This window comes from Brachypodium distachyon, chromosome 1 (assembly GCF_000005505.3).
Source record: "Brachypodium distachyon strain Bd21 chromosome 1, Brachypodium_distachyon_v3.0, whole genome shotgun sequence".
Taxonomy (NCBI): Eukaryota; Viridiplantae; Streptophyta; class Magnoliopsida; order Poales; family Poaceae; genus Brachypodium; species Brachypodium distachyon.
In genome coordinates, this window is record NC_016131.3 from 69,626,942 (window position 1) to 69,643,011 (window position 16,070).

The window sequence follows — 16,070 nt, forward strand, 5'->3', positions numbered from 1 at the left end:
GTACCTGCCGGACAAGAATCAAACTAAAAAAACTATCACACATTAGATGTATAGAATGTACGTGCATCCATTAGACAACCAATGTGTGATCTATGGCCCCGAACAACAAATGTCACACATTAGACAATAGATTAAGGATAACGATAGACATATGCTCGTGTCAATAAGTACTACTCCGAAGGGAGTATGGAGTACTGTACTACTACGGAGTACTTATTTCTCTTTAAAGGGTCTGTGTGACTGTGTCAATACTAGAATGGACGCCCATCCATTCCGATTTCAGCAATTCCATCTAGCAGCTTGAGCCATATCAGCTTAATCTGAGTGTCACTTCTCAACATCTACTCATCATAGGAAAAGCTTCGATCTTACTACTACTACGGAGTACTAGGCTATCAGACCACTGGATCCTCCCTCAGCAGAAATGGTGCTCAACTTTTGAGCTGCAGGTCAGGTTGCTTCTTGTCATGCAGCACTGCAGTGCAACAGGGCACACTCGATCCATACTTAGAGACAGAGGATTGATTCTGTGCCCCATGGAGTAACAGGCGAAGCATCTTTGGTTGGTTCACTGGTCCTTGTCCGCCAGCGTTTTGTGGCTGCTCCTCTCGGCGAGCACTGCCTTTGTCTTCTCCAGCACGCCGAAGAAGATGGAACCGCCAATGCCGATCCACAGCACTCGTGGCTCGATGCCCTGCAAACATCATCAGGAATTAGGCCCCCACAATATGGCATCTCCACAACAATGGATTCTCCTAAAATTATCACCACACGCTCACACTGTTAAAAAAAACACTATTCATCAGATCTGCAGCTAATTTCACAATGTTTGTCTTGGGACATGCGGTGTAAGAAGAGCGCTAGCGGTGCTAAATACAAGGCGCCGATCACCCAATCGTATGAAAATCCAACAGAAGAGTACTTTCAAATCATGTTTTGGAACTTGTTGGATGAACAGGCAAAGCATCCTCATTAGCATCCGCTCAACTCATAACTTTTTATGTGGAGGTAAAGTGTTTTAAACTGCTTTCTACCAAATAAAAACATTTAAAGTGTTTATATCTTTCGCAATGTACCCTCAAGAATGCCACAGGGCCTTCCTCCCTCAAGATAGTCTGAGCACAGCTTACAATTCCAGAGTATTGCTTTGTTTGCCCCTGCAATTGGAGATGGAACCAATGCATAAATAGATCATTATGCAAAAGAGGGCTTTGGTGTCAAATGTTCTATCAAAAAATGAAGTATCCACCTGAACCATCAACCTTGTCTTCAGGACATCAAGGGGTGTTGTTATAGCGCCAGTAATCGCACCTAGCAGAAATGAGATACATGGTATATGATAAGATAATAGTCTTGGGTCAAAGAGGAGACATGAGAGCAGGAAAAGTGGCAAACCAAATGCTCTAGGAGAAGAAAAACAGATGGGAGTCAAAAGATTGAATTGACAAATAGGGTAGTACCGGCAAAAGCACCAATAAGTGCATTCTCTGGATCATTCAACTCCCTCTTTGCCTGTAAAGGTTCTTGAAAAATGAGTTACAGTTCAAAATGGATAACAGCTGGAAACTAGTGCTCTGTGAGTAAACTAACAAAGCTACTCAGTCACAATGCATGTGGACAAGATTTGAAAACTGCACTAAAAACATGTTTGCGTAATTGAGTTCTGGCATAAGGATACATCAGCAATGCAATGCCGTGAAAGTCACTAAGGTCCCAAATTTATGGCATGCTATTTAACTGAACAATACTCGTATGATACAACATTTAGGAAGGTGTGAATACTCTTTTTTTTTTACAGCGGAAGGTGTGAATACTCAATTCCATATCAAGGCTGCAAGTGTTTTGAGGTGTATAAACAAGAAAGGACATGTTGATGGAAGTGACTCGGCAGAATGAATAATAGATATATAATACATTATCCCGGCAATGGTAGACTTAGTACCACAAGCTTGTAACCAATTCGAAGCTGCTCGTATATGCAGAACTGAATGGCATCAAAGGGAAGATCTCGAAGTAAAAATGAACCATAACCCTGCAAACCAAAATAAACTTAGACTTTTTCTGAAACATGCGACAGTAAGGAAAACTTAGTGTTATATCTTTTAAAAGATTGTTCACTGAATAAGAGGTCAGAAGATACATACAGCGTAAAGACCTTTAAATCCTTCTTTGCGAACTATGAGACGAACAGCATTAGGCGCAGACCTGAATTGACCAGTTTGCATTCTTTGTTTGATCACCTGAATGCAATGCAATCTATTTTCAATGACATAAACCATTTGGTGTACAGAATATTAAAACATACAGACCTCTGTGGGGACACGGAAGAGAGAGGCAGCAAAACCTCCAACGGCCCCTGCAGTCTGTAGCATCCTCATTCAGAAAACAAGGCTGAATAAAACACATGCTGAAGGAAGCATACATAAAGATGGCATAATGTAACACTATTGATGCTTTATCATTAAAAGGGCCATCAATAAGCTCACAGGTGTAGACATGAAAGTTAAAAAAATATGAATGTGTCTCACTTTGAGTAAATTAGCTATTCCAACATAAAGTGTGTGCAGACTTACAAGATGAGCAACTGCACTTAAATTTTCAGGAAGCACATCTAGTAGTTTCTTTTTCGTTGGTTCATATATTCCCACAAACAAAGCAGAAGCCCTGTAATAAGTTAAGGATTAGCTTAAGAAAATTACATAGGCAGAAACAATGTATATTGGAACAAATGTGAGTGGCTCATCTCATGGCAAGTAAGCAAAAGTGAAGCTATGAATAATGGATATGCACCTTTTTTAAAGAAATTGTAAAGCAACAGATGCGATATGAATACGAGTATGCATGTACTAGTATGAATGGTTAACATGTTCTAGACTCACGGTAGAACACCGACAAGATTTCCACCTAATCCAGAATAGAGGCCTTCCCATTGAATTTGACTTCCAGCTTGAACAGCCTGCAGATTGAAAAAAAAAACAAATCAGACAAAATATACATTCTGGTCTTCTATATTGCCTGCAAGCCTTAATAAAATTAAGAAAAAGGTGATACAAGCATACTTAGGATTAGGAATTGGTGGAAAATGTAGGCACGCTTGATAAGCATACTGCAATCCCCAAGCACAACCAGTGTTCTCATTCACTCAATCCTTTTGCATTGGACACAAGTCCTTGCTCTCTAGTGAAGAGCAATTGCTCATTGTCTTTCCAGTGTTCCCCCTCTTCTTAAGAATAAGAAGCGCAGTCACTCGAGCCATTCATCCAAATGAAGGGTATTTGTTATATTTTTCATTCAAAATGCCATGTATACAGTGCCTTGCCATACATGCAATAGGCTATAGGAGACTTAGATTTGTGTCAGATTTAGACATGGCCTCCAGTGCAGATAATTACTACAGGGATCTTGATTGTGTGGCACTGTCAGACACTGGCATCTCTAACCTAGTAACCAGGTAACTCTGGGCACGCACAATCAGTGTCTCGTAAGATAAAGCCTTGATTCGAAGCAGGTTATGGAGTCTAACTGACTCACCATTACAAGAGGGCAAAATCGAGACCACAAGCGAGTTCTAGCTATTACAAAATTCATGTACTTCCTCCGTCCAACAAAGGATGTCTCAACTTTGACTAAATTTAAATGCATCTATACACTAAGTCATGTATACATCTAAATTTTGACAAACTTGAGACGTATTTTGTTGGACGGAGGGAGTACGACCGAAGTTCACATAGTGCGCCAGTGCAGAACTGACTCACCTGAAGCCTGGTTTTGATGGTGTCAATCGGGTACAGAGCCGCCTCCACCACAACACCAGCGGCTCCTCCAGCTATGACGCCCTCTGGACAGAATCGCACATCACATCGAAATCAGATGCAATGCAGTTACAAAGAATTATGGAACGGAGGAGTACCAATTTAACAAGCAGCAGCAGAAAGACAGAGGGAGGATGAGCTGACGTACCACACAGAACCTGGAGGAAATTGAACGGCCTCTCTTGTCCGCACCCGCCCATGCCTGATTTCTCTCCTGTGAGGAGGAACCGAGGAAAACGAAAGCTGAAGTTGCAGCCCCCCTTGCCCCCGGCCCCTCGAAAAGAAAAGAAAAATGACAAACTTTAGCGGGGCAAGAGGAGTTGGACCTGCGCCGGGCAGGAAAGCTTCCAGTGGTTGGAGGTATTCGGGGAATGAGACGAGAAGAGAGGGATTTCGCGCCTGAGAGCAACCCCAAGAGGAGCCGCGGGGGGAAGCAGAGTGGACCGAGGAGGAGGAAGGGTTTTAAGCCTAGCTCTCCCATTCTCTCGGGGACTAGACCGGCATATCTGTACGGCCTAATGGGCCAAGCCCATCCTGTTTCCATCACGAGATCTCCTTCCTTACCGCCTCCCTACGTGGCCGTGTATATAACTTACTCTAAAATTCGCTCAAAAAAAAAACTTACTCTAAAGAAAAACGTGGCCGTGTATAACTTATCAATGGAATTCGCTTAAAAAAAATTATCAATGAAAGAGGTGAAAAAGAAGACTCGTCATCCTGCCTAAGATATTTACTATCCTTATTAATTATCAAAATATTATATATATTTAGATGTTTTTTAACATAAATACATTCATATTTGGATAAATTTGAGACAACTAATATGAATCGAAGGGAGTAATATCGAACCACTTTCAGATTACACCTCGGCACCTTGCTTCTCGAGTTCTCACTTGGAGCATTTAAAAAACTAATTGTTTATTTACCTGGTACTTGATTGTGTAAATATATACTTCTCCGGTGTTCTCATGGAAACCCACCGTGGAAAAAGCATGGACTAGCGAAGCCTATGAAGAAGCTCTGTCGATGCTACAATTTACCGTGTGTTCAGCGAAACATATGGTTCATATCGTGTTAATCATGACGAATTAATTAACTAAACTTCACGCCTTTCGTGGAGTATATGGGATCAGCGAGAAATTTGATTGCACATGTTTCTATCATCATTTCAGTTTCAATAGCAGCACGTTAATAGTAACACCCACCACAAGTAGCTACGAAACGAGATGCAATTACTCTCGCCTCTTTTGTACAGTCTGCGTCTTGCAACCGAAACGGAGATGCCTTTACATGTGTTCACCTACTAGCTACCGACAGGATCAAAGCACTTTATAATGTTTGCCATTCTTGCTCCCGAGAGAGTTCAACATATTACCAACCACATGGTCCTATTTCTTTTCGAATCATCAACACTGCCTCAAGGCTGCATCAACCAAAACTCAAGAAATCGTTTGGCTGTTATTCAGTGTTGGGTTAAACAAAGTGGGAATGCGAGGCTACAGGAAACAAGTCAGGAGTGCTACCACAGATTCTCGTTACCGAAGCCCAAAATCAACAATTTCTCACTGGCGGCCTAAAAGGAGTTATGTTCAGGTCCGTCGGAGTTAATTAGGAGCACCCTCCTCTGTATTTTCTCCAATATATCTGGGCGACCCGGATTGTTGGCGGCGGCACCCCGTCTAGATCCTAGATCCGATGGACGACGGTCCCACGAAGGGGTGGTTTCTCCATTCTTGGCGCAAGAGGAAATCGAACATCCATGACATCACGTTGATGGCCATTTTCCTCAAGCGATCTGGAAGATTTTGTTCATGAACAAGCTCTTTGTTGGCAAGGTACTATGATACATGATGCCAAATGCCAATTGACAGCCGTGGTAGCGGTTGACTTCTGGTTGTATCCCTTGTCATTACGTGTTATATACTCATCATATCATGCCTTGCAAAGGATGCAAATTGATGAACACTGGGTTTATTTGTTCCATGTGGTTTGTGATAATGTGGAATTTTGCACATTGGGTTTATTTGCTTCCTATATGGTTTGTAATGTTGTGAAATGATGACCACTGGATTTTTTTTTCCCCGGGGTTTGTAATAATCGGGATGATGAACACCACATTTATTTGTTTCCAGTGGTTTTGTAATATCATGGAATGATTTATGTTGTTCTATAGTCTATTTCCAATGGGGTTTGTAAGTATTGTGGAATGACATAGTACATCGGTACTTTTTTATTTGTTTTCTTTCATTTCATATAATTCTATTGTTTAATTAATCCAGAACTAGCAGAATCAACATGTTGTTTTAGCTCAATCTCTAGTGCACACAATATTGACTGTTGTTTCTCATATGAATTTTGTTTGCTTAATAGTAGTAAAGATAGTACTCCGTACAATAGATAACTCCATGACACAAAAAATTATTATTCATCGACTTATTGAAGCATGTATGAAAATAAAGTTTCTAAAGTATAGTCTGAAATATAGATATTCCTATAGTTCATTTTGTTGCATATTTCAATGTTTAGTGCGTGTGTGCGCACGTCCGTGTGTGCGTGTGTATCAAATGAGGTATTTTTAAAAATTAGCTACTCGTGGACTTGAATATAGCATTTATGCAATGATCAGATCCGTGTGTCTTTCTTGGCATGGCCGTCGGTGGCCTCAGATTTGGAAATAGAGAAGCATGTGTCATGTCTCCAGTTGTGTTCTTTTAGCCAAGTCTTCGTTCCTATTTTTACGGGCGGATGACTATTGCGGGTCGTAAAGCTTATGGTTGTTTGTTTTGTGTTTGTTGGTCGAGGTAGCTGTATGCTCTCGACATACGTCTAGTTTTGTACTCCCTCTGCTCATAAAAGGATGTCGCGTCCTCCTCCATGCCCGGTGCAAATCAAATTTTGCAAAAAGATCACCAAACGTCCGGATCATTTCAAATTTGGAATTTAAACCTGAATTTAAACCAAGTCTTCGTCCCGCGGTCGTCGCGCCACCGGAGGCACGCGGAGCTCCTGCCAGCCTCCCGCCAGAGCTCGCGCGCGCGGATATCCATCGGTCTGCTTGCGTTTCCGTCCCGCTGTCCTTGCGCCGCCGAAGGCAAGCGGAGCTCCTGCCGCCAGAGCTCGCGGACGCGCCGGGCAGGCGGCTAGCCGCGCTCCCTCCTACGGCCGCGCCTCTCCCTCTGCAGCTCCCTCCTTCGCTGCTCCCTCGCTGTCTTACGCCGCTACGTCGAGGAAGGAGGTCACCGAAGGGCCTGGACGAGGACGAGGTCGTCGCTTTCCTCTGCAGCCTCAATTTCACTCCCTGCTAGTCGAGGAAGGAGGTCGCCGGCGGGCCTGCTGGCCGCGCCCTCCGCCGCCGCCGCCGACGCCCGTGCAGCCGGCTCGCTCCTCTTCTCCCCGCGCTTCATCTTCGTCCTCGGCATCGCCATCGTGCTCCTCCTATCAGCAATCTCCAAGCGCCAGGCCCAGGACCCCTTATCCTCTTCCTCCTACAGCAGCCAGATCCCAATTGATGGACAAATTCCTCTATTGAACCTAAACAGTTAAATTTCACAAGAAAAATCAGCCTCAATTTCACTCCCTGTGTGCGTCGGGTTCAATTTCACAAGAAAAATCAGTCCAGACCAGTTAACTGAACCCACAACCAGGAACTGACATTGACTGCTGCATCTTTGCACATTCACTGAAGTTGATTGAAGAAAAATTGATGCAAAGATAGCTAGCCTGTGGGCGAGTACTGAAGCAAAATTGGACATTGACTGAACTGAAGCAAATTTGGACATTCTCTGAACTGAAGCAAATTTGGACATTCACTGAACTGAAGCAAATTTGGACATTCACAACAAGGAACTGAAATTGACTGCTGTGCTTACCTGAACTGAAGTTGAACATTCACAACCAGGAACTGACACTGATTGCTATGCTTACCTGAAGTGAAGTTGTGCCTGAAGTCTCTGCAATTGTGCATGAACCTGAACTGCAGTTGTAAGAGTAACAAAGCACAGAGATTACTCCTAGTTACAGTATTGTATCAGAACATGGCATGGCACAGAGATTACAATAAACCAAGAGCTACATACTCCCTATTTCACAGTTAATGGATGTGCATTGAAAGATTAAGAGACTAGAGTTAACTGAATTTAATATTTCTAGTTATTTGAATGAATATGTTCTTTGTTCTTGCAAATCATTAGCATGGCAACACATATCTTTTTGTTCTGGTCTTCCTAAATTTGGTGATATGGCAACACATATCCTACTGGTCTGCCTAAAATTGGTGATACTTTTGTCCCGAATTATGCCTCTCATTGATATGTCATGGTAGTCCAATTGATCTTTTTTTCCTTTGACTTGTATGGCCATCTAGAGTTAACCGAGGAGGGACAATAACAACCAATTTTCAGTTCAGAGAACATGGATGACCAGAACAGTTAACTGAACATGCTAATTGAACATGCTGTACCAATTTTCAGTTCAGAACACTGGAATAGAGTTAACTGAATTTATTTTGACTAGAGTTATTTTTCTCTTTTGGCCTCTGCTGCAACTAGCATGATTGTCTCCAATTTCATTCAATGCACAGAACAGCAACAGCAATTAAAAATCTGAAAATGTATACTGTACTCCAGGTCAATTTCATTCGAAAAATCCAAGCATATAGCAGCTTTATTGGTGCTTTGAATAGTTAAAAGAGCAATTGAAAATTTAATGCGCTAACATGAATGCTAAGCTAAGTTAGAATACTACTGAAACGAAATGACACTAAATATGTTCAAAGAGCAACATATGTAGGGTCAATGCCACAAGCTGAGTTCAATGCACAAGAACTGCAAACAAACAGCTTTTCTTTGTTTTCACTAAGGAAAAGAAACATGAACATCTTACAGGCCATTACACAGGCACAAGCTGAGTTCAATGCACATAACATTTTATTAGAGAGAAAAGAAGCAGAGAGTACAAGTTACAAATTACAAGAGGAATTCCCTGAAACACAAACAATAAGACAATATGAAATCTGCAGTTTAATTTCCTGAAACCTGAAATCTTACAGGCCAGACCTAAGGGCTATTCCCAGCCTGAAAGTTAAACCAGCTCCAACTGACAAATGTGCATTTCCACTGAAAGGAACCATGTCATGGCCTACTAACCCCAACCATGTCATGCCCTACTAACCCCAACCATTATTGGCACCATCCAGAACCATAGATACACAGATATCACACAAACCATAATCCTAACATCAAGTCCTTATCTAACTGAACAAACACTAACTGACCAAACAGTAACTGAACCAAACTCTAAGAGTAGGTGAGCATCAGAGATTCAGAAACACTTGCAAAGCATCAGAGATTCAGAAATTCAGAAACATGGCAATCCTAGCTAGCTGTATCAACAAAAATAGACACCATGATCATCAAAAGTTGTTGCCCATGTATCAACAAGAACCAAGCTGGATTCACCTGATATCGTATTGCTCGAAGTTGGTTAGATAAAAAGGCCTTCTTTTGTGATACTCCCAAACGGAGCTTGCAGGAGATGGGGAACGACGAGGAGGAGGGCCCGCCGGTCGCCGAACCACCCACTTCCGCGCCGCCGCCCTCTTCCGCGCTGCTGCCCGCCATGGAGGACAAAGGTGGAAGCCACGGTGGAGGAGGCGCCACCCGCCAGCCATGGAGAACAAAGGTGGAAGCCACGGTGGAGGAGGCGCCACCCGCCAGCCATGGAGAACAAAGGTGGAAGCCACGGTGGAGGAGGCGCCACCCGCCGCCCGCTGTCGCCTCACTCGTCCCCATGCCCTCCAGATCGAATCCAAGGTGGAGGAGCCACCGAGCCACCTCAATCTTCTGCTGTTGAACCAACTTCGAGGAGGAGCAGCGCGGCACGGGCGACGGGCGAGGTGCGGCGGAGCAGGACATCACACGAGAGGAAACGAGGGCCACGATGCTTGTCGGAGAAAACACGAGGAGGGTTTCACAAAAAGGAGGGCGCGATATCCTTTTCTGGACAGAAGGAGTACTCGGCTTTGCACGTTTTCCTTACGTTTTAATATATATTACCGTGTATGTTTCCACAGAAATCATAGTAGGACTGGACGAGCCCCGTGAGATTTCTGGCTAGCTATATGTCAAACGCTACTATATGAAATTCAAAAATGTCACCGTAAATCATTTAAAAAAATACTATTCCGTACTACAATGAGTCAAAAGATACCAACGCAGTTTCATGATCTAAAAATAAAAACTACAGTGGCATTTTTTGAATAAAACAAGAATTATAGTGGCACATATGACAAATTAACCCATTTAACAAATCCGAAGGGCTCAAACGACAAAAGCACCCCGAACTGGATAATGGACCGCGATAGGGCAGCAGAGGCCTTCAGAAAACCAACGGCTCCCGGACTTGCCCCTCACCTCTTCTTCCCCTCTCATCCCCGCTTCCTCGCCTCGCCATGGCCGTCTCCGCCTCCACCTCCTCCACGCTCCCCCTCCTCTTCCTCCACCGCGCCACCACAAGCCCTAACCCCACAGCGCTCTCTTTCACCTCCTCCCTCCGCGCATCCCCACTGCGCTCCCGGGCCGCGGCCTCGCCCACCGAGGTCCTCGCCGACGACCTACCCTCCGACACGCCACCAGTAAGTGACTTCGCGTATATGTTGTGCAGATCTTGTAAATTTCTACGTAGATTTAATCGCATGGAGGCGTTGGCACGGCTTGTATTCGTAGGAGTTTGTTGTTCGGTGATTATAATTGCCGTGCTTGTGGTTTCAGGTGGGCGAGGGAGCGGGAATTCCGATGCCATCGTCCATTGGGGATGATGGGGAGCAGGTACCTTATCCAATAGCTAAAATATTCATGTTATATTTTCTCATGATTCATTCACTTATGTCATTGTTAGCATATTGCCTTGTTCATCGTTGATTGCTGCGGATGTTGCATATAACCATAACAAATGAAATGAGTATGTTGGTAACCTGACTTAAAATGGATTTAATGTAGGACTTAATATAGCGGATATTGACATTACATGGGCTGGGAATTTTCATGGCTTATTGACTAGACAAATGATGGACTGCATTTAAGTCGTCACATACCTTAAGGGTGATTTACTTCAGTAAAATGCTAGCACCACGCCCATGTGCTGCTTCAGACTTTAAAAAATACTCCCTCCGTCCCACATTAAGTGACGAAATATTACATGTATCTAGATGTTTTTTGGGTATAGATACATCCATATTTGGACAAATTTGAGCTACTTAATATGGGACGGAGCGAGTACAATACATGTTTAAAGAGAATGATGTGCTTTCATTCTCCGTGTCGGATCAATAATCCATGCCCACTGACATCTGAGTCTAATCAAATGGTAGTGCAGTCTGAAGATGATGGACCACCGCCACCAATTTAGATCTTTATAAAAGTATAAGGAACTAGAGATAAAGAAAAGATTGCTTGTGTGAATGTGTGTTGGATGTGGGAATGTGTGTTACCTTAGATAATGTGATGCCCTTATTTTTTGGGTGTTAATGCCTAGTTGCCGCTTGCCAGCCTGCAGTCCACTTTTCTAAGAGGTTGTACATGAAATGAGGTGATATCTGTCCCAACAATCTTTCCTTTTTCAAGTGAGTGAGGACGATATCCAAAATGTATGTGGCAAATTATGTCGGTTGCTTCATGTTCAACAGTGATGAGGTCTTCCACGTTTAACTGAATGATATAATACTCCCTGGATGTTGATAGTCTAACTGCTTGTGTTTCCATGTATCACTTCGAAGTTTCTGCCCATTCCTGCAATATGCCTTGCCTCTTGGCATTGATAAATCTTGTCAAATGTACTTTTGGTGCTACTGGAAAAGGAGGACCCCTGGAATGAGAAGAACATATGGAATGGCTTATGCTCTACATAGCTAGAAAAATCAAAACAGGCAAATGCAATGCTGTTAAGCTCCTTTTTTTTTTTGGTGTGTGTGTGGGGGGGGGGGGGGGTGATCTAAACCATTGTTATCAGCATGTGCAGATTTACTATGAATCACTGGTTTGTGATTTGGAAGTTTAGTATAACTAACTTTTTAGTTAGGCACTTTATTGCTCCTCTGTAGCCATTCTGTTGAACACCTTTTACTCGTGTTGTAGTCTTGTAGGTACCTCCAAGTCGATAAGACATAGTTCACTGAATTTTCTCTAACCATCTCCCTTCAATTCTCAATCATTTTCCAATGTTTTTATTATCTTCTGTTCTATACTCACTCTATATTTTGTTTTGTTTTTCGAAAAGGAGGACTTTCCCCTGGCCTCTGCATAAATCTATGCACACAGCCATATACTCTCTATATTTAGTGCATAAAAGCAAGGATTTTATACCAATATTGGAGTCATTCTTCCACTATTAGCTCTTGTTGTATCTTAGTCTGACGGACCGATTTGCTGAGTTTGTGAACTGAGAGAAAGCAAATTATCACCAAAACTGATTAACCCTTTTAGGTATAATATGTGCATGTTTGTTCATCTCCGTTCCAATCTTATTTCTAAGTGTTCTTGTTTCTCATACCAGTAGTATTGGACAAACTTAGGGTGTGTTTGATTCTCTTACTAGGCTTGCCTAGCCCTGACAATTCACCGTGTGCAGTTAGCCCATCTGAGATATGCTTGCATGTGCAGAGCAATCAATTTGGTTCAATCACTTCAATCCTAGCTGTGCACATGTTTTTGCATTGTAGTTGTCCAGTTTGGTGATGCCTATTTTCATCTTGGCAAAGATGGTGTTTTCTCACGCGTAGTTCTTGCTGCAAGAGCTAGCTGATTCGGCTCTCCTTGCTGGGCTAGCATTATCTAGCTGTCAGAAGCAATCTTGCTTCTAAAAGCAAAATAAAATAAAAATACAGCTCTAGCCTCCAACACCCAACCTATCCAAGCCAGGCTAATACGGTTCTAGCCTAACATCCAAACGTTCCCTTAATTGTGATCTGCCAGCGACTGCCCCTCACATTGTATGCTTTGTTTCTTGCTTCACGTTTATCATTTGTTAAGCATGTACATCGTGCATGTCTGTGTGCAGTTGCTGTTTGGTACTACTGCCGGAAAAGAAACTTTTGTGAGGCCTTGTGCACAGCTGCACTCCTCCTTCAGTGATTCCTTCAACGTGTCTCAAGAGAAAATAGTGATAACAAACAGTCATGGAGAGAAACTTTTTGGTGTTTTGCACGAAGCCGGATCTAAAGACATCGTGGTGTTATGCCATGGATTTAGGTCGTCAAAGCAAAGTAAAACCATAGCTGGTCTCACTGATGCCTTAACATCAGAGAAGATTAGTGTATTTTGTTTTGATTTTTCTGGCAACGGGGAAAGTGATGGTACATTTCAGTATGGCAACTACTACAAAGAGGTGTCTGATTTGCATGCGGTAATACAATATTTCAAGGAACACCAGCGGTATACCCGTGCAATTGCTGGCCACAGCAAGGGAGGAGATGTGGTCATCATTTATGCATCAATGTATCAAGATGTATCTAGTATTATCAACATATCTGGAAGATTTGATCTGAAACGTGGAATTGGAGAACGCCTTGGCAATGATTATATGGAAAGGATAAGTAAACATGGTTTCATTGACGTGGAACAGAAAACGGGACATTTCATGTACCGTGTAACCAAAGAAAGTCTAATGGATCGTCTCAATACAGATATGCAGACTGCATGCATGTCCATTGACCCTAATTGCAGGGTGTTGACAGTTCACGGTTCAGATGATGATGTTGTGCCATCAGAGGATGCTCTAGAATTTGATAAATATATATGCAACCACAAATTGCACGTTATTGAAGGAGCTGATCATCGATATGCATTCCATCAACTTGAGTTGGCTAACATTGTAATCAAATTTATTAGATCTGGGTGAGAGAGGATGTTTTGAACAAATGTAACCATGACAATGCATCTTTTATCCCAATATTCTCATGAATTTTGATTGGAGTTTCATTGGATTGATTTTAGTATATATCGCTTTGTATGTCTATTTCTTTCCCAAATTCTACAAAATAGAGGTGGACAAGGTTTTTACCTACAAAGTTTCCTTATCCGATTTAGTTGGAAATATAAAATGTTCATGCTTCTGACACTACTAGTTGTATCTCATGGAGAAGTGTAACATGTATTTCCGTCATACAGGAAGTTTTTAAGATTTCTTTCTTGCAGTGAAAGTTCCTTACTGTAATTTTCATATCTTGCCTGATTATCAAATCTTACACGAGTGCATATTTTGATCTAGTGTTTCTTCATGTTGCATCGTGCTATTGTTTGTAGAACTAACACCATTTGGTATCAATATTTTCTGTATCCAGCTGGCACCCAAGCAGAAGATCAGAATCAAGCTGAGGTCTTACTGGGTACCATTGATTGAGGACTCCTGCAAGCAGATCATTGAAGCTGCAAAAACAACTAATGCAAAGACTATGGGTCCTGTTCCTCTGCCAACCAAGAAGAGAATATATTGTGTGCTCAATTCTCCCCATGTGCATAAAGATTCAAGGTTCCATTTCGAGATCCGGACGCACCAGCGACTGATTGATATCATGTACCCGACTGCCCAGACAATCGATTCTTTGATGCAACTCCAGCTCCCTGCCGGAGTGGATGTCGAGGTCAAGCTATGATCCCACCAGACCGGATTGCAAATTAAATTTTTGTGCATTGCAATGCTCTTTTCTGCAGACATTCTAGTTGATCCTTTTGCTGTCTGAGACTTCAAAATATGCAGAGCCTGTAACAGGGAAAAATGTTCAGATATGAAACATCTTCCCAGTTGAAGTACTGAACTATATTATGGTACATACCAGTGTCCTGGTTACATTTCAATTTATTTCAGGGAGCAGAATTCTCTGGCCTAGAGTGTCAGTAACAGTACAGTAGCGGCAAATTGCCAGCCAATTCAATGAGCATCTGTTCCTTATTTCTTCGTCCCATCATAATCGGTTGATTCAACTAGAAAACGCTCTACTCATACTGGTTGCACTGATTTTTGTGCTGATTCAACGTACCGGCAAAGGTTCTAATTTTCTCTCAAAAACAGTCCATATTTGCAAAGCAACTTCTGTCAGTAGCTGTCCTAAGATTGAACTTGACACCCGCCGAAAGGAAACTGTGTCTGCACTGTGCAGATGTAGAAGTCAGCTAGAAATCACACATTCACAATCGTTATAGACACTGCAAATCAACCTTGCTGACACTAGTTTTTTCTACAGCACCTTGATGACACTAGTTGTGTTTCTTCCTGTTGCACTATATTGAAGGTGCAGTCCATATGCAGTTGATGAGCTGTTGTTCATGTGGATCGAGTGGTGTTCCTGGTAGGTAATGAAGGAAGAAAAAAGTTGGTCTTTAGCAGCCTTCACATTGCAGCCCCCATAGAATCAGTGTATTGATCTTTTACATGCCATTCTTTTTTGTCTTCTCCATTCGAAAACGACCGGAGCATTGTCGAGACTGTCATCATCGACAAGAAAATACATAATTTATGCTTGGGGATGGCCCACCAGTCACGAGCTTAATTGCGTGCCTCCTTCGGTGCGTTGGTCTTCTGTTCTATTTTTATTGTTGTGCCCGGCTGCTTGATGACTAGATGAGTCGGATGCTATCTTCGATCCGCTCACTTTGAATCGCTTATGTTCCTCTTGAAATGCAGAATAACTGACGGAAATATGTCACCGTCAGGCGTCAGGTTACTGACTCAATGCTGCTTCATATTGAGCTGGACAATTAGTAGAGTTCTTCACGTATAAACGCTAAACGTTCTTGTCCTTTCCCAATGTAGCAACGACGTCGGTCGGTCGAATAATTAGTCCTACTGCCAATCCCAGCAAAATGCAGATATCCGCTTTGATTTTAGGCAAAAGTATATCGCTCACAACAGTAGGAGAATCGCCGTCGTATACAGATAAAAAATCTGCCCACCATATCATCTCGACAGCGATTGCTCTAACCTGTAGTAGATATGTGACCTGTGTTCAGTGCTCCACTTCACATATTTCCCCCCGTTTGCAGCAAATTTCAATGCATATTGGACTGACTATTGGTACATAGTACTGTACTGTATATCTCAATATCTGTGGGGCTTAGCGTCTCTTGCGAATTCCTCTGTTTCCTTTTCGAAAAAGAAAAGAGATTGGACACTTGCGGCGGCGGCTTATCGACTCCGAGTGCGCTAGCTCTTTGACCCTTTGGCGACCATCGGCAGCCGGGAGCCGGCAGGCGTTGCTTTCACCGGCCC

The 16,070-nt window shown here is 42.7% G+C and overlaps 3 protein-coding genes across 5 annotated transcripts; 1 reads left to right on the forward strand and 2 right to left on the reverse strand.

The window, feature by feature from the left end:
* Window positions 1-49: 49 nt before the first annotated feature.
* On the reverse strand, window positions 50-4,298 carry LOC100835358 (S-adenosylmethionine carrier 1, chloroplastic/mitochondrial). Its single transcript, XM_014900042.2, has 12 exons — window positions 4,139-4,298; window positions 3,961-4,026; window positions 3,756-3,838; window positions 2,880-2,956; window positions 2,574-2,664; window positions 2,310-2,363; window positions 2,145-2,240; window positions 1,943-2,032; window positions 1,461-1,512; window positions 1,250-1,311; window positions 1,077-1,157; window positions 50-694 (listed from the first exon to the last, which is right to left on the reverse strand). The coding sequence occupies exons 2-12, from the start codon at window positions 4,010-4,012 to the stop codon at window positions 569-571; spliced, it is 864 nt and encodes a 287-aa protein (XP_014755528.1). The 5' UTR covers window positions 4,013-4,026; window positions 4,139-4,298; the 3' UTR covers window positions 50-568.
* A 2,361-nt stretch (window positions 4,299-6,659) lies between these two features.
* LOC112270181 lies at window positions 6,660-9,817 on the reverse strand. Of its 2 annotated transcripts, none has more exons than XM_024458034.1 (3): window positions 9,269-9,817; window positions 7,737-7,780; window positions 6,660-7,343 (listed from the first exon to the last, which is right to left on the reverse strand). In XM_024458034.1, exons 1-3 carry the CDS (start codon window positions 9,722-9,724, stop codon window positions 7,298-7,300), a joined length of 546 nt encoding a protein of 181 aa, XP_024313802.1. In that variant the 5' UTR covers window positions 9,725-9,817; the 3' UTR covers window positions 6,660-7,297. The 2 variants fall into 2 exon arrangements, with proteins under 2 accessions (XP_024313802.1, XP_024313801.1); XM_024458033.1 differs by having other exon boundaries at window positions 7,737-7,785.
* Window positions 9,818-10,152: 335 nt separating this feature from the next.
* Window positions 10,153-14,753, forward strand: LOC100836589 (cyanelle 30S ribosomal protein S10). 2 transcript variants are annotated; one of them, XM_010230735.3, is made up of 3 exons: window positions 10,153-10,443; window positions 10,580-10,636; window positions 12,864-13,792. In XM_010230735.3, exons 1-3 carry the CDS (start codon window positions 10,261-10,263, stop codon window positions 13,701-13,703), a joined length of 1,080 nt encoding a protein of 359 aa, XP_010229037.1. In that variant the 5' UTR covers window positions 10,153-10,260; the 3' UTR covers window positions 13,704-13,792. The 2 variants fall into 2 exon arrangements, with proteins under 2 accessions (XP_010229037.1, XP_003558591.1); XM_003558543.4 differs by lacking the exon at window positions 12,864-13,792 and adding an exon at window positions 14,146-14,753 and having other exon boundaries at window positions 10,171-10,443.
* Window positions 14,754-16,070: the final 1,317 nt, after the last annotated feature.